The following is a 23,493-nucleotide window of genomic DNA, read 5'->3' as shown; positions in this document are numbered from 1 at the left end:
TTCCCTGTCTGCAAAGTTTCCCAGATAAATTATCCAGCTCAGGGTTTCTCCAACTTAAATCATATATGTGTGTGTGTGTGTGTGTGTGTGTGTGTGTGTGTGTGTGTATATATATATATATATATATATATATATATATATATATATAACCACGTTCTCTTTCATTGCTAACTTTTATTAAATCAGTTTACTACTCAGCACAAATGTATTTAGAAAGGAAATTTTCTATCATTACCTTAAATAAAAAAATCAATATTGCTTACTATAAATAGGAGGTGAGCATTAAGATAGACATACTTATTGAAATAAAAAACCTCCATGTGAGTACACTGCCTAAAAATCATTCACATACCACAGTGGTATAGGTAACCCACTTTGAGAAAAATTGACAACAAAGGAGGTCAGGCCCAAAGAGATCTTTTACTTCAGGAGAACACAATTAAGTTCTAGAATAGTGCAAATGATAGCATCTCAGCATTTTCTGCTGCTGCCTTTGAACAGCAGATATCATGCTGCATTCTGAGGCCACCGATGCAGTGTTCGCATTCTCTACCGCCTCAGACGGGGCTTAGCAGGGGCCTACCCAACTCATACTTCTTTGTGACAAGATGAGCTGAATTCAACTCAACCAATAAAGTCGTTCTAATTTGCATTTTCATAAACCGCCCTTCCATTCTCCAAGTGTGACTTTCATTTTTAGGACCGAGTTATTCAGTCAATGGATATGCAGTCCCTTTAAAGGAGTATTTATCACCCTTGAAAAATCTTATTGCCGAATCTTAATAGGCTTTCTTACAACAAAGGCTCAAATTCACTACCAAGATTAAGAGGGGGAGCTTGAATGAGTGTTGCTGGAGCATCCCATGATGAAATAGATGAAAGTCTTAAAATGAGTGACCTTTTGTGGTGGAAGTCAAACAAATATGCAAAACTACCCCCGAGTTTCCTGCAGGCTCTGTCTGCCCTGTGGGTGAGCATGGCAGTCCATTTCTAGGACTGGGAGGTAGGCTGCTTGGATTCTTGCTCAGGCAGGCTCAGCTGGGGGACCTGAGCGAGGGACAGAAACTCCCTGAATCTTCATTACTTTATCTTTCAAATGTTTGTGGTGGTGATGACCGGGAGGGGTGGTCAATCTCAGAGACTTGTGGTGAGAAGTATGTGGTGAAGTCCCTGTCACATGCTTTCCCTGGGCTCCGCATGGAGAAAAACAATGAAATACAACTTTGTTGTTTGTGTCCGGGGTCCCCAAGGCCACCTCCGGGCTCGGTGATTTGCTAGGAGGACCTACAGGACTCAGGATGTAGTCACATTATTCATGGCTACGATGTATCACAGGGACAGGATGCAGAGTAAGATCCACCGATGGAGAAGGTCCATGGGCTGAAATCTGAGGGAAACCAGGTACGAGACTTCTTTTCCGGTGGAGTCACACAGGATGTGCTTAATTCTTCCAGCAATAAGTTGTGATGTGTGTGGAAGCGTACCAACCCGGAAGGCTCCTTAGAGACTGAGTGCCCTAGGTTTTCACAGGGGACTGGTCACATAGGCACCTTCTGCCTGGTCTGTGGCAAAATTACAGGCTCCCAGAAGGAAGCAGCTGCTCAGCAGAAACTACACCATTTGTGCAAACAGCTTAGGCACAGGAGATACCCTTATCCGTTGGGGTGGTGGGAACTTTCCCGAAATCCGGATACCTAGATGCTAGCTGAGGACCCAGTTGCAAGCAGGCCTTTCCAAGGCTGCAGTCCCAGGTGTGCTATTTTACCTCTTTCTGCAGCACCATTGGCCATACGACCTCACCTCACTCTCTGGCCTTGTCCATGGTGCTGCCCTCTAGCTGCCCTGGCCTTTCTCCCAATACAGGGCATATCCCTCCAGCAAAGCCTTTCCTTTGTTCTTGCTGCTGCCTCTGCCTCGAGTGCTTCTTCTTGACTTGGCGTGACCAATCCTCCTCACGCTTCTCATTAAAGATGACTGTCCAGCTGCTATCTAATGCCCTTCCTCCTACCCCATCACGCAGTTTTAATTTCTCTATACAACGTATCACTCTGAATTGATCTCCTACTTGTTTTTCATGTGTTTACTTGTGTTTCCTCTACTAGAAGTAAGTTCCATGAGGGCAGAAAAACATATCTGTCCTGCTTCCTACGTTACCTGCAGTGTCTAATACAGGACAGGAGGTAGTAAGTGCTTAATTAATGTTTGTCACACAGATATTGAGAATCACTATGAAACATTTCACGGTTCTCTAGCCCAAAGAATAAACACAACTCTTGTGTGTCATTCCTATGTATGAATTTAAAGTATTTTCTTTGGATGTTGAAAAACGTTTTGAAAAAATATTGAACTTGCAGAAAATTGACCCGTGAAGAGGCTGAGTGCCTCTGGGCTTTTCTGATCTCATCTTTCCTCAACTGCAGCTTCTGTTCAGGAACCTAATTCCTGGAAGTCTGCTGAAGAAGCTCGCGCTTTTGTTTATCCTCCAGGTATCTGGTGTGCCTCTGTTGGCAGCATTTTGGCTAGATTCTCCCAGTAGTTCCCCAGTTTTGTGACCAATGTCACAGGTAAGGAGCATGTTGAGCAGCTTCCTTAGCCCCTCCGCCCTTTCCACTTCTCCACCTTGCCCTCTGCCCTATATGGAGCCCCCCTGCCGTCTGGCTTCCAGTGGGCTTAGCCCAGATGTTTGCAAACGTTTTCTTAAAGGGCCAGTAATGCATATTTCAGGCTTTGCAGGACACAAAATATCTGTCACCGCCACTCAACCATGAAAGCAGATACAGACAGTAAGGAAATCAATGGGCGTGACTGTGTTCCAACAAAACTTTATTTACAAAAACAGGCAGTGGTCTGGATTTGGCCTGGGGGCAGTGATTTGCCAATCAGTACTTTAGCCAATGGGGGACTAGGGCAAGAACTCCGAGAGGGGGAGGAGAGTATGTTTCTGCAGGAGCTGTGTCCCTCCATTAGGAGGTCAAGGCTCCTCTCAGGGAGACCCTCCCCCCCTCTGTGCAGCTCTAAAGGTGCCCCACTTTTACTGGGAAGCTTCCCCGTGCCCCATGCCCCGTCTCCCCAACCCTGCCCATACTTTTGCTGGTTCCTGTATCCCTCTCCTCTCAAATGGCTCAACTTGAGTGTGCCAGCAATGTGCTGGTCCTCAGGACTTTCCTGGGATATGCAACTTGAGGGACTGAGAATCCCAGAGAGTCCCAAGAAAACCAGGCAATTGGTCACCCTAATGGGGATCCAGGTCTCCCTCCTCCCAGACCCCTTCTCACTGCCTTACTTCTTGCTGTCAGGACCTCCCACTTGCATGCTGGCCTCGCTGGCCATCTGGCAGATAGAGTGGTGACGAGGCCTGTGGCATCTGCTCTAGCTTGTTCACCCGTAGGACAAAGTCTGTAGCTGATGGCTGACTATCTACGGAGACTGTAGTGTCGTCTCCCTGCCACATGTGGAGGCCATTCTCATGACCATGTTTCGCACCGTGTAACTTTCTATGATCCCTTTTCCTCCAAATTTTCCCTACGGGTGTGAGATGCACTGTTTCTCCCTAAGAAGAATCAGTCTTACTTTGAAAGAGCAGTGGGATTAGCACAAACGTTGATGATTGCCTTAACCTAGCTTGAGTTAAAAATATCCCAAGGAATGACTCATGAAATTTCAGCTAATTGTTGACTCAAGTAGACATGAGAAAAACATACATATAATATCCTTTTCAAACTTTTGGCCCAGATGTTTTCTTTCTTCTCAGCTCAAAACCTGAGAGATGTTTGCTTGATGGAGAGAAGAGACTAGCTTATCGACACCTAAATCTGCTGCAGTGATGATGATGGAGGGGTGTTGTGGCTGAACATATTTGTATCTCGATACTGTGTGTGTGCTTGCTTTCGGTGAGGCTTGCCGCCTGTTGTAGAGATCAGAGAGGACGGCGATCCCTTGACACTGCTATGAAGCTGGTGGAGAGGAGGTCCTGTCTCTGGAGACCAGCAATAAGCTACTTTTCTTACCCTCAAATGTGTGCGCTTTTGAACAAGCTGGCTCAGAGGGAGGCCCTGATGATCTAAAAAATACGAACTTGAGTAATGGAGCGGGCTGATTCAGCGCCTCAGAATTTAGAAGGTGGTAAATAGGGAAGCAGTTTCAAGAGGAGAACAGTGGAGACTTTTTTTTTTTTTTTCTTATGGTGGTGGGAATTTCACTGCAACAGAGACAACTTCTCTGCAACCCATTCAAGGGGAACTTTTTCTAGCAATATTTGTAGATGAAGCATGGAAGCTCAGGTGCTCGGGGAAGCCAGGAAGGTAATGTAAAAACAAAACAAAAAACAAAACAAAACAAAAAAACAAAAAAAAGAGGACTGGGTGTGAGAAAAAGCTATGTAAAGATGAATGCAAACCAAAAATCGCTTTGAAGTTTATTTTAGGAAACCAGCAGCTCAACTGGAATAATACAAGGCACGTGGTACTTGTTGCTGGGGACACATAGAGAGGGGCTCAGATTGTGGTTGTCTGGAGATGAAGCGCTGCCCACCAGGAGGATATACTTCTCACCTGTGGAGTGTTGCCCTGTGTGACTCCAGTCCCAGTGCTATTTCAAATACGGGCATTAGTAAAAATACTTGCTATTTAAATGTTAGCTCCTAATCCACAAACCAAAGGCCATCTACCAGATAATAGTGGCCGAATGGGGCCTGTCGGCCATCCTTATCTGCTCCCTCGCTGTTAAAGCATGTTTGTCCTTGGAGCAAAGTCTGTATCTGTTGTTTGACTATTGAGGGAAACTCCAGTGTGGCTGCCATGAGTGTGGTACTACAGACAAACTTTCAAGGTCAAGTTGATTATCCTCCAGCTTAGCAAAGCAGCAGCTCCCTAATTATGTCAGAAAGCAGGATTATCTCTGATCGTTTGAGATAGGACTCTGGATAAAACATCAAAAGCAACATTTAAATAACACAGTCACAAATCAAGGATTCATTGCATTTTCTTTTACTGTGAAACCAAATTATGGTGCGCCATTTTGCCCCATTAGTAAGGGTTTTCCAGGCTGTTTTTAACTCATGTGTAGTGCAACCCCATCCTTGATTAGAAAATGTCACTGTAGGAAGCAGGGAAGCTCTGCTTGGTGTCATGATGGTTCACATTTATAAAGGCCCTGCAAGAACCCGGGGAAGTTCTTGGCCCGAACCACCAGAATCGGGACCTGGCACACCCAGTGCTGTGCTAGACCTGCTGAGCTCCTGGCAGCAGACTGCGCACATCACTCCCCAACTTGTGTAGTTCAACACTTCCCAGGATTCCTCTGGGAGCTCCTCCCAGCTGGAAGGCCATTTTTTCCTTAAATCCTGAGACTATCTCGTGCTCCACTTAGGCATTCTATTACCATCTTTCTTGCTACTCTAGAAATATAGAGCAGAAAAAAAACCATATTAAATTAAATTGTCTTTCAGTTCCTATCTTCTCAAGAATTCTTACTCTTTAAAAATGAAGTTGTTATCCAAGACTTTAGGAATTCTTTCATCATCAGGGAAGCTCCATCTTAAGATGGCTGAGTCTTTCTGAGTAATAATCCTGAGGAGGGAGTTCAATGATTACCATCGCTCATAGTCCTTTCCAATGTACCTCTTCTCCTGTTTAAAATACAAGGGTATACAAGCAAAATCATCTAAATCGATGTGTCTAGGACAGTGGTTTCTCTAGTGACCTCATTCCAACCCCCCAACATTGAGTTAATTGTGTTCCCCATTTTCCAATTTCTACTAGATTACTTACTCTGCTCTAACACTTTTCCTTATGTTTTAAAAAGTAGGTGTTTACATATCAGTCTTTCCTTTTGTGCTCTGCATTACTAAAGGTGTCTTACTAATTTTTGTATATCTTGTCACTGGCACATAGTAGGCACTTCATAAATGCTGCTTACCCCAGTGAATGTATCCTTTGAAATATGATTGATTGGCATGTAAAGAGCAGTCATTGCAATTCCATCTGTTTCAGGCAAGCAAACATTTGGAGAAATTTTTATCTTAACTATATATCAGGCAGTTAGGTTTTAAAGAAACGATGCAAATTCGTACACTCTGTCCCGGGGGAGGATATGTGATATTCTGCTTAACATAATCAATTCCTTGACTTCAACACCAATTTTTGCTGGGTTTATTCTTTTCTTCTGGAACTTTCAAAGAGAGAACCTTTAGCAGAAAAGAATAATTTAACAAGATAGACATTTAGTTCAATAGAAGAATTTTCCTGGTGTGAAAAAAATAAATTACAAAAGGACTTTGCCTCTGAAAGATAATTAATAAAAACCTTCTGGTATGATGACAAATCTGACATCTTGTCTAATGTCTGGCAGAGAAGAAAGTGTTGAGAGTTGCACAGTTAGAATAAAATGTTCCACTTCACAGCAAGGCCAGGCAGGATCCGATAATTATTTCTAAGCAAGAAAAGGTCATAGTCTACTTGTTAAATTGACACAGTATCGGGACACAACACATGTAACCATTGACCATCTGTGGGGTCGTCATTTAGATTTTTCTGATTCCATAGGTCAGTATTGCCAGAAAATGCGAGTGATGGAATGACATCCTTTTGGACACTTGGGATTTTTTATTTGTTATTTCAGCTTTATCGAGGTATAATTGACAAACAAAATTGCAATATTTTTAAAGTACATCATGGTGACCTGGCACACATATACATCGTGAAAGGATTCCCCCATCTAGTTATATATGTAATATACAGAGGGGGCCAAAAAATGTATACACATTTTAAGAAAGGAAAACTGTATTAAACTTGTAATACTCAGTATATACCGCTAACAAAAGATGAATACAAGTCACGTTTGACTTCTGCAATTACAAGAGGTGCTCAGAGTGGTTACCATCAGTGTAATTTTAATAGTTTTTTCCTTTCTTAAAATGTGTAGACATTTTTTTTGGCACCCTCCGTGTGTGTGTGTGTGTGTGTGTGTGTGTATCCGAGTGGCACATGAATGAACGTCTCTCAGAGGAGGCCACCTAAAAGAAGGCAGCTGAGGCATTTAACCAGCTGCCATTTCCCAGCATCGAGGGCAGCACTGAGGGCCGTCCCTGGAGCATTAAGTCCTCTGCATTCCCCAGCTCTGCTTGCCCTCACATTACGGGTCCCTGCTGTACAGGAACAAGCTCAGAGCAGAATGAGAAACAGTGGAGGACACTCTGTGGGGCATGTGAGCTCTTAGGGAACTGTCCACTGCCGCAGGGGCTGAGATGGGAGGTGAGCTGAGATCATGGACTCAGGCACCAGCCTTCCATGGGGCTGAGTCCCCAAACCTCAGGCCTATTCATTGAGTAAGTCTCCTATCCTTTGTCTCCACGGATTTAGGTATTTATGTGTAGACCAGACAAGTCTTCTGGTGCCTGGCACACAGTAGGTATTTAATATTTGCCCAGTTGAACTTCCTGGGGCTACTAAGACTCACCCAAGAGTATCTCATATAGGGACTCCTTTGCTTGACTTAACGGAAGCGGGTTCTATCTGGCATCTGGCACCACTAACCTAATGACTAAAATTTCATAAATAGACATGAGTATCACCAACTTTAGGGCAAGCACAGTCTCCATTTCTACCAAGGGCCAGCCAACCAAATCTTCCCAATTGAATTAACTAAAATTCTTACAAAGCTGTATTTTTCTTTTAAAATTTACCAATTGAGTCTAGTTGATTAATCCTGGCGTCTTAATAGTAAAGAGTTAATTCCATTTAGACTAAAATTGTGATTTCATTAAGTGGGTTATTTTTGGCTCTGTTTAGCCACACTCAAGGAGGACATGCCTGGTCAATTTGATCCTATTTTGAGATGACAAAACACTTTCAAATAATCTTGAAAACAACCCAGAGCTTGTTATCCCTGCCACATGGCTCCCTGTTTCTTCAGCTGGAATGTCTCGGTGTTTGCACTTACCCTGCATGGAACATTCTTTCTTATACTTTACTACTTGAAAAATGAAAGTCATCTTTGCAATGGCCTTATCTATGACACGGCCCACTTCGTGTTCTCACCCAAAGTATGTGTTGTTCCTTATTCTGTGTTTCCATAACACTTTATACATACTCCTCCGGTTAATATAAGTAATAATAACAATTGATAGCATGTGGCATTTATCATGAACCAGTTCCTATCCTAAATGTTTGATATATGTTAACTCATTGGACCTCACAACCAATGAGGGTAGATGCAATTATTGGCTCTGTTGTACAAATGAAGAAACTAAAGCACAGAGAAGAAGTCAGGTAACATGTCCAGTGTTACACAGCAACTAAGTGGTAAAATTGGATTTGAACCCAGGTAGTCTAGCTTGAGAATCTTTGCTTTGAACTTCCTAGTTCCAAAGGTACACAAACTTATATCATATCATATCATATCATATCATATCATATCATATCATATCATATCATATCATAATAATTTGGCTACATGTCTGCCTTTCCTTTTAGATAATAAATTTATCCAGGAATTTGTTCATTTCTCCATCTTGAGCATCTAGCCCAGGGCCTGGCAGATGATAGAAATTTTAAATTTTTATTCAGGGAATTAATGGAAAAAAAAATGGACCCAACCACTCTGTCATATAACAGCGTATCAAAATGCCCCATCACTTTATAGGAACAATTGCGAAGACAAAAGAAAAGGGTTATGCCCAAATGGATTATCATACAGTTTTGAAGGTCAGAAATCCAAAATGGCTCTCAATGGGCTAAAACCAAGGTGACAGCAGGACTGCACTCCTTCTGGAGGTTCGAAGGGAAAAATTTTTTTTTTTTTCCTTTTCCAGTTTCTAGAGGCCCCTTGCGTTCCTTGGCTGATGGCTTCTTCCTATCCCTTCAAAGCCCACCATGGCAGGTTGAGTGTTTCCCATACCAGGTCACCGAGACTGGCTTTCACTGTAACATTTCCTTCTTTCTTCCATTTTTAAGGACCCTTGTGATCACATCTAAATAATTCAAGGTAACCACTCTACTTTAAGGTCAGCTGATGTTAACCTTAATTCCCCTGTTCCACGTAATCTCACAAGTTCTGGGAGTAGGCTGAGGACTTCTTTGGGAGCCATTATTGTGCAACTTCCCTTTTAATAATTTGAGGGGAAAAAGAAATACTAAGTAGCATTCAGTTAGAAACAAGGTCTGTAATACTGATCTTAAATTCTGTATGAAGGCCACATCAGGACTCACCAAACTGGAACTACGCTCCCCCCCATATTTTCCCAAGAATCACAACATTATTTCTAAGTGTCTGTTATAATAGTGGCCAAGAAAGTGGCCGGTGTTCTGTGTTCCGGGGGCTAGAAAACGTTGGGCTCATTTGAAGGAGGTCTGACTCAGTGGGAGTGTGGGTGATGTGAGCTGACACTCACAGCGATAGTCTGAACATGTGCCTCTGTATGTGCGTGTACTAGTATATGCACGAGTGTGCACCGGTGTGCCTGTGCCTGCGTGCCTTTGAACTATCTCTTTTCTCCATGCTCTCCCCGTGGGCAGAGTGCCTTTACAAACCCTTTCAGTACTCTGGGTTTGTAGTCTCTGGCAGGATAAAGAATCATACAAAATACGTTGCTGTACCATTTTTATGTCCTGCAAGTCAGAGATAGTAGTCTTTCTTCCCTGCCAATCTAAGCCCCTCCAAACTGATTCCAGCAGGCTGACTGTGACAAAAGTAAAGCAGAGGTGTTGTGAGGCAAGGATAAAGTAACTGTCCATCCACACTGACAGCAGAAAGCAAGGGAGTCAGTGAAAGAAAAACAGGGACCAGGAGACGCTAGTGAGTTCGTCTGAAAAATACCATCTCGGAGCTGGCTTAAGAGAGGATGAGACCTGAGGTGGTTCACAGCCTGCTGAGATAATTATTTACTTGTGGCAAGAAGGTGGCTTTTGTTTGTTTGTTTTGTTTTGTTTTGTTATGGCTCTTGAGTACAATGGTGCTAAGCTTTTCTTCAGTTCAGGTATTTCTCCAGGCCTGTGAGATGAGTCTGAGAGTCCTGGTGGAGTAGAAGACCCTCTGCCGCTGTCTGTTCCAAATGGGTGCATAGTCAGTCAGCCAGACAAGCTGCTGTAGCAACCCCCCCAGATCTCAGGGGCTGCGCCCTGAACGTGGAGTCTCCTGTGGGACAGCTCTCCCCGGTACTTGTCCTCTAAGCAGTGACTAATGTCGGGGCTGTTTCTCTGGGGTGCCTCTTGGAAGTCCTTCCTTTCTTTTTTCAGAGATGGGAAGAGAGGCCTTTCAGGGCTCAGGCCTTGAAGTGGTGAAAATCTTTTCACCCGTCTTCTGTTAACCAGTGCTTAGTCATGTGGCCGAAATGACTGCTAGAGAACACAGGGCTATGGGAACGGTTGTGACAAGTAACTAGAGACTTATAACAAGGAGACTTCTTTGCTTGAAGAGACTGTTTCCAAAGTCTAAAACAGGGCTGCAAGCTCCAATGCCTGGAGGGCCAGCAAGTGTGTAATTGAGTCCATGAGCGCGAGCAGTGACACAGGCAGTGGTGGAGCCAAGGACAGCTCGGAGAGGTGTCCGCTACATAACATGATAATTTAACTTTTATGACACACTGCTCTGGCTAAATTAACCACCTCTGCTGGCCACATCCATCCCATATGCTGCCAGTTGGCAACCCGCAGGCTGAGGCAGAAAAAAAGAAAAAACACGTCATTTCTCTGGAAGCAAACTCCAAAGTTGGCTATGTTATTGAATCAGTATCTGTCAGGATAAACATAAACCCTTTCTTTTTAAAAGAGAAAGCTCTGCACAGCAGCATAGAAATCGGAGCTAAAAAGAGAAGCAGGTATAAAGAGCATAAGTTTCGGGCAGGGCTCTTCCACAGAGGGCGAGCGCTGAGCTGCCGTTGGGAAGGATGTGCGGTGTCCTGCACAAACAGCTCCGCTCAGCACACAGTAGGCACTCATGTTCATATTGTGCAGCTGAGCCTGAGACGCAAACCCCCTCCTGACTTTCTTCCTGATTCCGGTCCCTGCTCTTTCCTTTTCAATATTTCTAAGCACAGTCTACCACTGAACAGTTTTATAGTAGCAACGACAGTACTCGTTTGATGATATTTGTAAATGTCAACTCTGGGGAAAAGCAATGAATCACATATACGGGTTTAAGCCTAATATATAGAGATACTACTATTACTAAATAATAATAATAAGAGCAAACATTTATTGAATAATTACTGTATGCCTGGTACTACGTAAGGCTCTTGATAATAATTCAATTAATCCTCATAATAACCCATCAGGTACTATTATTATTGCCATTTTCCATCTGAGGAAACTGAGACACAGAGGGTTACTTACCCAAAGTCACAGCTGCTACATTGGGATTCCTACAGAACCGGCGTATCTGTCCTGCACTTATTGTCTGTCTGAACGGGAATCTGCTTTCATACACAGGCTGATTATAATTTTCAGGTTATAGAAATCCTTTGGCCATCATAAAATTTGATCTTTCCTGAGCTTTCCCAGGTGTATCGGTTGCCTACTGTGTATGAGGTGCAAGAAAATGCATACATGAACAAAAGAACCATACGGTATCTCCATAGCATCGAGGGCACATTCGCAGTGTTGCTCACAGCATATATTCTGGAACTGTTAGGGAGAGTATGGGGGAAGCATGTGCATGTAGCACACGTGTAAAAGTGACATCCGATGATGCTGCAGGAGCGGCTTGCCTAGTTTTGGAGTCATGTCCAGATACTCTTTTTTTTTTAGTTTTTATTGGGGAATATTGGGGAACAGTGTGTTTTTCCAGGACCCCTCAGCTCCAAGTCAAGTCGTTGTCTTCAATCTAGTTGTGGAGGGCACAGCTCACTGGCCGATGCGGGAATCAAACCGGCAACTTTGGTGCTATGAGCACTGCGCTCTAACCAGCTGAGCCAGCCGGCCGCCCAGGTACTCATGTTTAAACCAGTGAGGGATGCTTCTTCATATTCCACCACCAGACTCAGTGCCATTGAATTTGAAGAGTGGGTATCCACGGCAGGTTCATGTACAGGCACTGTTTGACATCTGCTAAAAAGTCAAGGGGCACTTGCAGTAACTAGAACATTCTACACTACTCCCCACTCAGACATTCAGCTTTTGGAAAGCCGTAAATTAGTCTGGATTCTTCTTTTTTACATGCAGTTTTGTCAATTCAGAGATGTGAAACCCATAGAGGCACAAAGAAATTGGTGTGAAAGCAAAGAGCATGTTGGTTAAGAAGCCAAGTCTATATTCCTCTCCACTTACCCAGCTATTCTGCCCCATCTTTGCAATGGAAGGAGGAATATCTTTTCTGCGAGTTTACTTTCCTGTCCCCAAGCTTTTACATGCTCCCAAAGAGACCTATAATTCCCTTTCAAGTTAAAATTTAATTGTAATCAATTAAATTATGATTTGTTAATGCCTCTCACCTTTTCTAGTCCCTGTTAGCAGTTAATACCTTTCTGACTGGATATTCCTTGCAGTACTATCCTAAATGCTTTCTACGTTGCATCCCACTGACTCCACCCAGCCCCTCTCAAAGCACAAGTTATTTTCCATATTTTCCTGATGAGGAAACTGAGACACAGAGTGGCCATGACAAATGCCAAATCTATAGTCAGTAAAGGACAAAGGCCAAGATTTGAACCAAGCAAAGTGACTGCAATTTGTGCTTTTAACTCTTGCGTTATCCTGTGTTTAACTAAATCTCCAGGACAACACTAGCTACCGTATTTCCCCAAAAATAAGACCGGGTCTTATATTACATTTTGCTCCAAAAAATGCATTAGGGCTTATGTTCAGGGGATGTCCTCTTGAAAAATCATGCTAGGGCTATTTTTCCAGTTAGGTCTTATTTTCGGGGAAACATGGTAAGTGCTCACAGAATCCCAGTATTAATAAGTATTTGGGAATGAGTGAATAAGTGAATGAATGAATAAATGAATGAATGCAGGGAGGAGAGAGCGAATTAATTTTGTGGCTAGTTCTTGCCTTGCAAAGTCAGACCTTGCCCAGGAGAGTGCTACAATGCTTTTATTATTACAACACATGTAACCTGAATTTTGACTGATGGATAGAGTGATCCAAGCATTTGCACAAACAAAGTGAGGGCCTCTGGGAGTCCTCCCACCGTGCCCACCCTCCCTGAGGGTCAGCAGTCAGAAAAGGTTTATTTTTCCTTTATGACTCCAGAGGAATCCTGAATAGAGCCTCCAAGGAATCAGGATAGAGACAGACAAGAACGTGGGACTCACCTCACCCACGCTCACAGTCAGTTCCGGATTGCTACACTTAGGAGCCCCGGAGAAACATCATTTCCCGTAGTTCCTATGGAATGATGAGGGGTTTAGCGGCGTGGGATTTGAGGGCAGAATTTGCTGATTAGAAAGTTAATGTATAACTGTAGGCACAGGGTGCCTGGAGGCCGGCCTCCTTTGACTATTTGCTGTTTAACTGAATTAACGGTGGCCTGTTATCGATTTTTCTGCCTGCAGAATTGCCAGCAAGTTATTCTGAGTCCTGAATCTGCATTCTCTGTGTACGCCACTTGGGATGTCAGCATTATGCTTGCCTTAGAAGTGATTTAACCAGAGCCTGCTCTCAAAGCATGGGGAAGTTTCACAGGCAGAACTGCTCAGATCCCGGATGGCAGTATCCTTCCCCCTTTGATTTTAGAAAGACGATGTCGGCCAGGGTGATGATTCTCCCATTTCAATTTCTGTGATGTTTCTCAGGCCGGCCGCACGGCGGACCTCCAGAGATTGATTCTTGCTCTCATTCCTCGAGGTTCAGTGCCTTTCAGAGGCCTGATATTTAGAGACAGGACTCGGTTCCACAGCTGCCAACCTTTTGGACACTTTTGAGTTTGCTGGCGGGGGCGGAGTGGTAATGAGTTTCCGTCAATAGCTCGTGCGCAGTGGTTAGGAGTTTGTATTCTGGTATCCGAGTCTGGTTTCCCAGGAAGCAAACACCAAGTCAAGGATTTGAGTGTACGTAGTTTTATTTGGAGGGTAGTGTCAGAAAACTACCAACAGGGCATGAGGAAATGATCCAAGGAAGGGAAAGCAACTAATGGAAGGTGAGTTATCAAGTCAGATGCCACTGTGATCAGCTGGAGCTCAAATCCAAGTTGGAACACAGACAGCAAGCTTGCCTTCGAGACATCTCACTTGAGGGGTGAGGGAGCTGGGGGATTTGTGCAGCAGTTCTCATCAGTTATGGTCGTGGGATGCCTTGGGGATGTGAATTTCCAAACACTCTCTGCTGGCACCGTTCTCAGTTAAAGCAGCCCGCCATAGGTTACAGAGAAATAGCTCAGGCAAATAATGCAAAATCCTGCCCCTCGTGCAAGGCCTGAGGGGTGTGGGAGGGGCTCTGACAGTGGACCCTTCAACCTGGATTCAAATCCTGGCTCCACCATTCTAACTGTGTGATCTTGGGTGTTGTGCGGGGGATCCTGCTCGCTGCGCCATTTGTTGTGCAAGGCGGCCTGTGGGGTCTCTGCTCCCGCTCCCCACATAAGAACACAGAATATGGCGAGGCCAAAAAAGAACACCCACGGAGCCATAGGTAGGGGTGTCATGCCACTACAGTCTCACTGAAGGCTGGATAAACATGACCTGCAACCTGCTGTCTGCTTCTCCGCCTGCCAACCAACCGACTCGACTCCCCAACCCGCACAGTTGTGGCAGTTATATCAGTGTCTAACTGGTTACAGCTGGCGGCCAACTGGCCACGGCCAACGGCCATCTACTACCCGAGCCATAACCTTTCCACGTGAGGCCGAGAGCCTGGAAACTGCTCTCTGAGATTCTGTCCCCACATTGGGCAAACATGTTAGCCTCTCGAGAATGACAGGCCCCTTGTCTGTAAAATGTATCTTATAATATACCTCCCAGGGCTATGGTGGAAAGTAAAGAGATAACGCCTATAATAAACCTAGCACAGTGCTGGCCATATAGTAAAGGATGAAAAATGTTAGCAGTAGTATATTAAGTATACGGAGCATCTTCTCTGTGCCAGTATATGTGGTAGGTGCTTGCTATAAAGGTGAGGCTTGCCTACTACACCTACAACTATCTCTTACCTTATTAAATTACTCCTTGTCTAGGAATTGTGTCACATGTTTGTATGTTCCAAACCATAAAACCTAAAATTTTGACCCCTGGATGAAGCATTTGCAAAGACGAAGCTGAGCCTTTGGAAGCAATTGTAAATTTTGTTTTCTAGGAGCCAAATCTACAAAAGTAAAAAGAAAGCAGTGAAATTAATAATAGTCCAAATCTGTAAAATATTATCCTTGAATGTATAATCCATCTAAAAAATATTAATTAGAGATTTTGCTTTCTTTTTCTCTTCAGTATTTAATCTTCAAAACCCAGCACGTATTTTATACTGACAATTTCATCCCAGCTACATAAGAAGAGCTCAGTAACCACGTGAGCTCATGGCCACCTGTGGGGACAGAGTCCCAGAGAGCAGTTTCCAGGCTCTCGGCCTCACGTGGAAAGGTGCTGGCCCGGGTAGTAGATGGCCGTCAGCTGTGACTGGTTGGCCATCAGCTGTAACCAGTTAGCCAATTAGCCTCTGATATAACTTCCGTGGCTGCGTTGATTGGTTGGTTGGTTGGTTGGTTGGCTGGCTGGCTGGCTGGCTGGCTGGCTGGCTGGCTGGCTGGCTGGCAGGCAGGCAGGCAGGCAGGCAGGCAGGCAGGCAGGCAGGCAGGCAGGCAGGCAGGCAGAGAAGTGGGCGGCGGATTGTGGAGCGTGTGGATCCTACTTCCTGTGTCTCCAACCCAGCTCCAGCGAGAATATAGTGGTCTGACTCCCCTATCTATGGCTCTGTTGGTGTTCCTTTTTGGCCTCACCATGTCCTGCATTCTTAAGTGGGGAGCGGGAGCTGACACCCCGCATGACACTCTGCATGACACCACCACATTGGGCCGTGAAGGTCTACGGGGCCCCAGGTTCCTTTGAAAAGTAACTTCCAAAGGAGTGGTTCCGCTTTGCTCCTCTTCATAGACAACAACGCTCCTTCGCGTCTATGAAAGTGAAGCTGGTTTTAGCCCAGGCATCCTATGAAATTGACAGTTTTTGTAATGAAGTCTCACACACGGAAACCATGGTGAGAGTCTTCGCAGGTGTAAAAATCTGACAAAGTTATTTCTTTAACTCCAACTTCATGGAAACTGCTGCAGCTGTTCCCGTTTGCACGGTTTCCAAATCTCACTGCCAAAGCAAAATTGTTGGCAACCGCGGGAGAAGTATCAACTTATCTCTTCCTTTGGGAGATGAAATTAAAACCTCAGTTCATTTCTAAAAGTCACAGATTTGGTAAAAGTTAGCAGGGCAAACACACAAGCGCTGTTACAATATTGATGGCTTCGGTTTTCTCAGGTGCTGCTGCTAACATCTGCAGACGATTTGGACTGCACTCCTGGATTTCAGCAGAAAGTGTTCCATATCGATCAGCCAGCCGAGTTCATTGAGGACCGGGCGATCCTAAACCGTAAGCAGTGTCACTTGATGATGCTTTTGGTCTGTTGTCATATTTAAGTCCCCCAGTGTCTATTCATGGGTCTCAGGATGTAGTGGTCCCTACACTCAGTGGTCTCTGCTCATTATTCTCATTCTGCTTGATCCAGAATGGTAGGTCTTGAATTAGGGCCTTGTCAGCTCACAGGTGAATAGAGTGCTGTGTATGTCCTTTTAGTATTTTATTACTGGTGGACATTTCCCGACCGCTCCCCAAAAAAGGGGACCATCGGCTTTCAATGTGGGTACTGCTACTCTGTGCAAAGGAAATGAAATCCATTTCGTCTGGGCAGAGCCCTGAGAGCAAAACCTTTGCCTTCCTGTGGGTCGCTCTTCTACCTGTTGTTTGTCATACATCGCATGAGATCAAAATAATGGTGAGGGCACGATGGCGGCTTCTGAGAATTTTTAGGCATAGGAATTCAAAACTCTTATTCCTAAAGCTAATAAGATGGTTTTCAGAAAGATTCGAAACCTCCAATGACTGTTCTGTAGATTAAACTCGAGTCCTGCCCCCCCCCACCAAATTCCAATTAATTTCCTTAAAATATGCTCCCCTCAGACCTGTGGTTCTCATCTCTTCCTGTTTTTTAATGCTGATATTACATTGTTTTATCTTTATGAGAACATGGAATGCATTGCTAAATGCATAACAAGCATGGTTTCAGCACAATAGAATTTAAAACTGATGTTAGACAAAAAAACACACACATTTCATGGTAGGCTCTTGAGCACCCGTCTTTTACATTTGGGAAGGAAGAATATGAAAACAGTTGTTTAATTCGGTCAGATGCCCTGAGATCCCTTCAGGGAAGATAACTGTACATTTGCCCCCGTGGACTCAGGCTTGCCTCCCAGGCTGGCCACAGCCCTTCATTCCTGTGCTATGTGTCTGGCATGCTTAAAGAAAAGTTAAAAAAAAATCAGTCTGCTCGATTGGATTGTTCTGTGAGGCTGGAACACATTTTAAGAGTTGAAAGGAACACAATAATGAAGATGCAATGTTGAGCATCAAGGGAGCTGTCCAAGGTGAAGCCCAGGCACATCTTGATGCAATTATGCCAATGAAATCATTTCAGTAATTAGAGTCTGTAATGACAAGGTGCAGAACTGGCACAATAAGTGAATTCCAATATGTGATTTCATATTAATTTGATCCCTGAGTGTGACTCTTGGGTCAGGCCATCAGGAACCCTCATTTGTCTTTTGATTCTGTTATTAATCAGAATCAATATGTTTCAAACAGAACTTGGTTTAATAGAATCATATTTCTGGCTCCCCTCTTATCTTTCTCTCTCTCTCTCCCTCTCTCTCTCCTTCTCCCTCTCCCTTTCTTTCTCTCTTCTCTTTTTTTTCTAAGTGATTATCCCAAATTATATCTATATTAACATGTGTGGAAATGTGAAGCCACCCTGAGTATGGAAATTAATAGCGTTGGTATGCAAAACAGGCCCATAAATGTGATTGCTGCTGTAATCTTCACTACACCAAACAGCTTTTAATTCACTGCTGAGAAGCTGGAAACAATCATACTTTAGGGGATCTTTTTAATTTAAACTAGACCATACTGTACATTCTAATATCACAGTGTGTGTGTGTGTGTGTGTGTGTGTGTGTTTTCAATTCCCTAAGTAATTAAGTGGGTTATGGTTGTTGGTTCTGTGTAAGTTAGTAAATGCTAAATGGAACTGGGTTGATTATCAACGATAGCACAATCAGGGAAAGTCAATGATATGAGATTTGAGGATATTTTAAAATTTATATGTGAATTGTTGGAACAGCAAAATCAGACCACCCCCTCTCAGTGAAACTGTAGGTTCATATATCTTATTAGAGTGAAAAAAAATACAGAGAGCAAATCTAGTTGGGTACTTCTGAGTTCATCTCAAAGCAAAGGCCGTAGATTATTGTGAGTGTAGACCCTGTGAATAAGGTCAGTTAGGCCTAAATGAAGATTTGAGAATGCCTATTAAATATTGTTGGGAAAATCTGGATTTCCAGAAGTATGTAGTAGCAATATATTGCTCTATTCCACTTGTAAGAAGAAATAAGAAGCCCCAAATACTGAATGGACTTGGCCCTCTAACCAACTAACATTTTAAGTCTCTCTCTCTCTCTCTCTCTCTCTCTCTCTCTCTCTCCCCCTCTGTCCCTCTCTCTCCCTGTCTCCATCCCCCACCCTGTCTTTCTCTAGCTCCTTTCCTCCCTCTTTCCTCTCTCATTCTCAGTTTCTTTCATGTATTTCCCTATAGTTCAACAAAAGACCCTTCTATTTCTGAAAAACATAATTAACCAAGCAACCAATGAGTGGTGGGTGCTTTCAGAATGAACACTATATTGACACAAGGTTAACATGTGCATAAAAACTGAAAAGCATCAAACAAAACCAGAAAGTATTAAAATACTTAGATATTTAGGGTCAAGTACCAAAATCCAAGAAATGGTTAGGGGTGTTCTAGGTAATAACAGATGCTGAAAGACTCCAGGTTAGTGACAGTATCTTGGGTTTCACTTATGTCATTTGCGCTTTCCATTTTTCCTTTATCTTTTCAATTTAAGAACTTTGGTTTCCAATCATTGTGAATTTTTGTCTTATAGGAGGTGTAAACACAGCACAATCAATTGATGGCTATACTTTTCACTATTCTATGAAGTTGTCTGAAAGTGTTGTCTCTGCCTGACAGACCCAGTCTATCTGCTCGTACCCCAGACTTATATTCAACCAATTCTGTGTTCAGCTTTTAGCAGGTTACAGGGAATGTTTATTCTGTCCACGGCTCCCTGCTCTCTTTGTTCAGACAGTAATATTTCCTTTTATCCTTTTTCATCTTTCTCCTCAATTCTCAATGCCTTATCTTTTTCTACTTCAACTGTTACTAATGGTCATCTCCACTCCTTTTATTTCCCTAATATTTTATTCACTGTTCACTTCGATACATCTTTCCCTCAGTTGTTCTAAAGCCTTTTATTTCCGTCACATCCCAATAACTCTTTATTCTACTCTTCTTTCCACTAACTAGACTTGCTTTCGTCTTTAAAAGGCCATTTTTCAACAAGCTTCTAGGATCAAAACATGGTATCCCACTATTTCTTCTAATGTAACCAGGGGAATGATTTTATTGTGTCTTCTTCCACTGTGTGGTGCAAAGCCCCCAACTCATGATAACTTGGACAAAACTTCCCTGGCTTTATCTCAGTCTTGAAAGATGAGCTGGGAAGATGTATGTGGTTATGCCCCTTTTTGATGAGAAATACAAGAAGAAAGGAGAAAACAGCTTAGAAGGCAGAAACTCAAAAAGGAGAGATCCATTCAAGGTCTTTGGTCTCAGGGAGGAATCTGGGAGGGGTTTGTGGCAGGAGTTCCTCATGGCCTCCAATACCCAGAATTATCCCCAATTGGTTGGTGTGGTGGCTTCTCCTGCAACATGAAAATCATATGATTCTGGTAGCCACCATCTTGGTACCACGAGATTTGGAAGCCACCCTGGTGCCAGCCTCCCAGCTGATACCCAGCTCCAGAAGAATAACTGACTTGGAAAACCGACCAGCCACCCAGCTGATGTGGAAAAAGACCAAGTTATAAGCCCTTGCCTATCCTGTGTTCTGTAAACTTGCAGAAGGGCATATTCTTCCCTGCCGCTCTCAGCTCAAACAGACCTTGTGGCATTGTGGAGGGATCTGTGATCGTCGTGTTTGCTAGGGAAAGCCGCCATACTCGTGATGCTCCAGCTTCTGTGAGTGGGAAAACTCTCCAACTACCAGTGTCCAGAAAGGACACTCCCTGGCCACCCAACCACTATCAGGTCAGCACTTTTCTCCCCACTTGGTCATCCTTTATGGCTCATTCCTCCTGGGCTACGCACAGAAAAGCCACACAGATACACAGAGAGAAATGACCACACCTGAGTTTACCTAAAATGCAGACTTACAAGCAATTACACTTTTAATAAAGAACGTGCATTTGTCAGAATAGGCTCGGTACCAAACAACCCCAGTGACCTAACAGAATCAATGCTCATTTTGCACCCCTGCGTAGCTCTCCTCCGAGTGGCTGCCCTCCCTGCAGGAGCTCGAGGACCCAGGCTACTTCCAACTCGGACCTGCCATCTTGTGCCTTCTGTCACCGAGCTAGCAGACAGGGGGACAATAAAGCATGGGGGATTGGCACCCCAGGTGATTAACTCCCTCAGCTCACGAGGCACAGGTATCATTTCTGCTCCACTCTATTAACTGCGAGCCAGTTTGGGAAACATGGAGGAGGTGCACACACGATTGGTGTGAGCTCACGGTCTCTTTGCACAGCCTAACAAAACAACGTGGCCCAAGTCACAAAGAGGCTCCTGAGAGAGACGGAAACAGACTGCGAAGGAGGCAGCCGTCCCAGGGTAACCTGAGCCTACATGGGAGGGCGCACAAAGTTGTTCGTTCAAGCTGGAGACAAAGGGCTCACACCTGTGACTACCTCCTGCTTTTTTTTTTTTTCTCATCAGGGCTTGTTTTCCACGGAGCCAGTCAGCTTCTTCCCTGCTGCCTCTTAGAAACCCCCCCGGGGGAGGAACCTCACCTTCTGATGATTGTGAAAAGGGTGGGCTCCAATTGCATCCTCCCGATGGTTCTAATGTTGCAGTTAGGGTCACCTAGTTTTAAACTCACATCGACTAGGTTTCAAACATATGACACAGTCACATCTTAGCTGTGTGACCGTGAGTGAGTTATTTGAATCTTCTGAGTTTGAATATGTCATCTGTCTAAGAAGGATAATGGCAGCCCTTACTTCTCGAGTTGATGCAATAACTGATGGAAAAATGCTTGGAAACTAGCAATGAATAAATGGAAGCTGCATTTATTATTCCTATTATTATTGCTATTGTTGTTGCTGTTGTTATTATTGTTGTTATTCATAGACCTTAGGTTCAATTTCCTTACAATGGGCATCTGCCCTAGCTTTTTTGAAGATAAATCACCGGCATTAAAAATGCGAAGAGATGAAAAAAACATCTAAAGCAGTGATTCTAGGATTTGAATTTCACAGATGAGTAGATTTTTCTTTTTTAAATCTTGGATTGATAAGAGCATATTTTAAAACATTATCTTAAGTCTGGATATAAAAAGATTTAAAACGTAAGCAATTGAATGAGTACCCTGTTTACGTTAGCCCAAATTTTCTTTTGAAAGGTCATTTGGCACCAAGAACCAAACAAAACAAGTGTAAGGACTAATTATAGAAGAAAATGTAGTCCTTTGAGTAGATTTTGCTTTGTAAAAAATGCACCAAATATTCTTATTTACCTCACTTTGGTGGGAAATCATTGATCTAAGGCATTAAGTTAATGTTACTTTTTTGCTCTTGACTTTTCTGATGGTTCTTCTGAAGTTTCAGTATGTTCATTTTTCTGGAGAATCAGGGTCAACTCTTCAGAGATCTTCTCATGAAGGGCTGCATGCCTATGCTGATAGAAGGGGGGGGGAGAGAGAGAGAAGAGAGAGAGAGAGAGAGAGAGAGAGAGAGCGCTTTTCTAGAAAATGTAACAAGTGTGAAAACTTTAGGAACAGATGTCGGGACTTTTATAAAGCACCACCAGTGCTGACCACTGGGGCATCGGTGGCCTTCACAGCGGGCATTTACTGTACCAGCCCCCTTGAACCTCATAACAGCCCTTAGGGGAAAAGCACTTTCATGTGTCCATTTACAGGTGAGGATACTAAGGCTGGACCAGGTGAAACAATTTACCCAAGGTCATATTGCTCATCATAGGTGATGGCAAGATTTGAACCCAGGATTCCCGTGTCCAGGCTTTTATCCAGAGTTCTGGTCTAGGGTCTTGTAGTATTGGTTGATGTTGGTCGTGAAATATCAAGGCAATTTGCCACTTAATTTTCCCATCCACTTTCATCAATCTGGATGAGACAAAGAGAACTTCCTACCACGTTATGTATTTTCTGTTCATAGCCAAGTTCATTCTTCCTCTGTAAGATAGAAAAATATAGAAAAGTCCCCCTTCTTCCTTGTTTTGGATGGATCTGGTGGCATCTTGTTCAGGACCGTGTATTCCTGGCTTTGCACCCTCCCCATGAGTTCCTTTCACCAAGACCCTGCTCGGCGATCCCACTCTGACGCTCTGACTTTGGTTAGGGGTGGGTCATCCATGGAGAGTGCATCCTGTTGCATTCATCATATTTGTACTTACCATACATGAGTCATGGCTTTCCAGGGTGTTTTTAATTGACTATAAATCAAACAGGGAACTTGAAAAATGAAGGCAATTAATGAAAAAGCAGTCTGAGAGGTGTTTTGCATTCTAACACAGGAAATACATCGCCAGTGAATTAAATGTCAAAACAAAAGCCCTTTTGACCCTGCTGAAAAGATTTCATTTGGATGGTAAAAAATGAATGAACTTTCCAACCTGGCAGGTGGGGAAATGCCTGTTTCCTGAGTTCAAGTGGACTTGGGCTTTTGTCTCTTTATATCCTTTATCCTTAAGACCATCCTAAGTTCTTTTGTTTTTGTTTTCTGTTTTGGTGATTAAAAAAAACAGCAACAAAAAACACAAAACAATAATAATCTCCTTTCCAGTTTCTGGTTGTCCTTCCCACTACTAACTTGTATTTACTCTCAGATTGGGAGATTGATGAACTGATTAGTGAAATTATTTAACATTACATGGACTGAAAATATGTGAATAAGGTTGAAATTTCAAGTGGTATATTTGTTTTAAGCTGTTGTGATATGTCAAGAAAAATTACTCTGATGTCATTTAATTCACTCTGTCATTAGGAAGGTGATTATACTTTGAGTCAGAATGTAGACTCCTGTTTACATTAATGAGAGTTTTTTTTTCCTATATTTAAACAGAATCCTGTAGAAATGTAGTATTTTTACAGGTTTGCCCTTCCCTCCTACTCACATATTTATAACAATCTAGTAATCAGTCAATTAGTATTTATTAGGATCCCCGTAAATG

General features: G+C 43.3%; 1 protein-coding gene across 1 annotated transcript in view; it reads left to right on the top strand.

Moving 5' to 3' along the window:
* Positions 1–23,493, top strand: part of CDH13 (cadherin 13) — a 984,505-nt gene that overhangs the window by 194,445 nt on the left and 766,567 nt on the right. The window contains exon 2 of the mRNA XM_019743731.2: positions 16,391–16,502. Within this exon, the coding sequence (XP_019599290.2) occupies positions 16,391–16,502 (112 nt within the window). The remainder of the gene's footprint in view (positions 1–16,390; positions 16,503–23,493) is intronic.

Source organism: Rhinolophus sinicus, linkage group LG11, assembly GCF_036562045.2.
Source record: "Rhinolophus sinicus isolate RSC01 linkage group LG11, ASM3656204v1, whole genome shotgun sequence".
Classification (NCBI taxonomy): domain Eukaryota; kingdom Metazoa; phylum Chordata; class Mammalia; order Chiroptera; family Rhinolophidae; genus Rhinolophus; species Rhinolophus sinicus.
The sequence above is the reverse complement of the archived record's forward strand: the minus strand, read 5'-3'. Positions and strand labels throughout refer to the sequence as shown.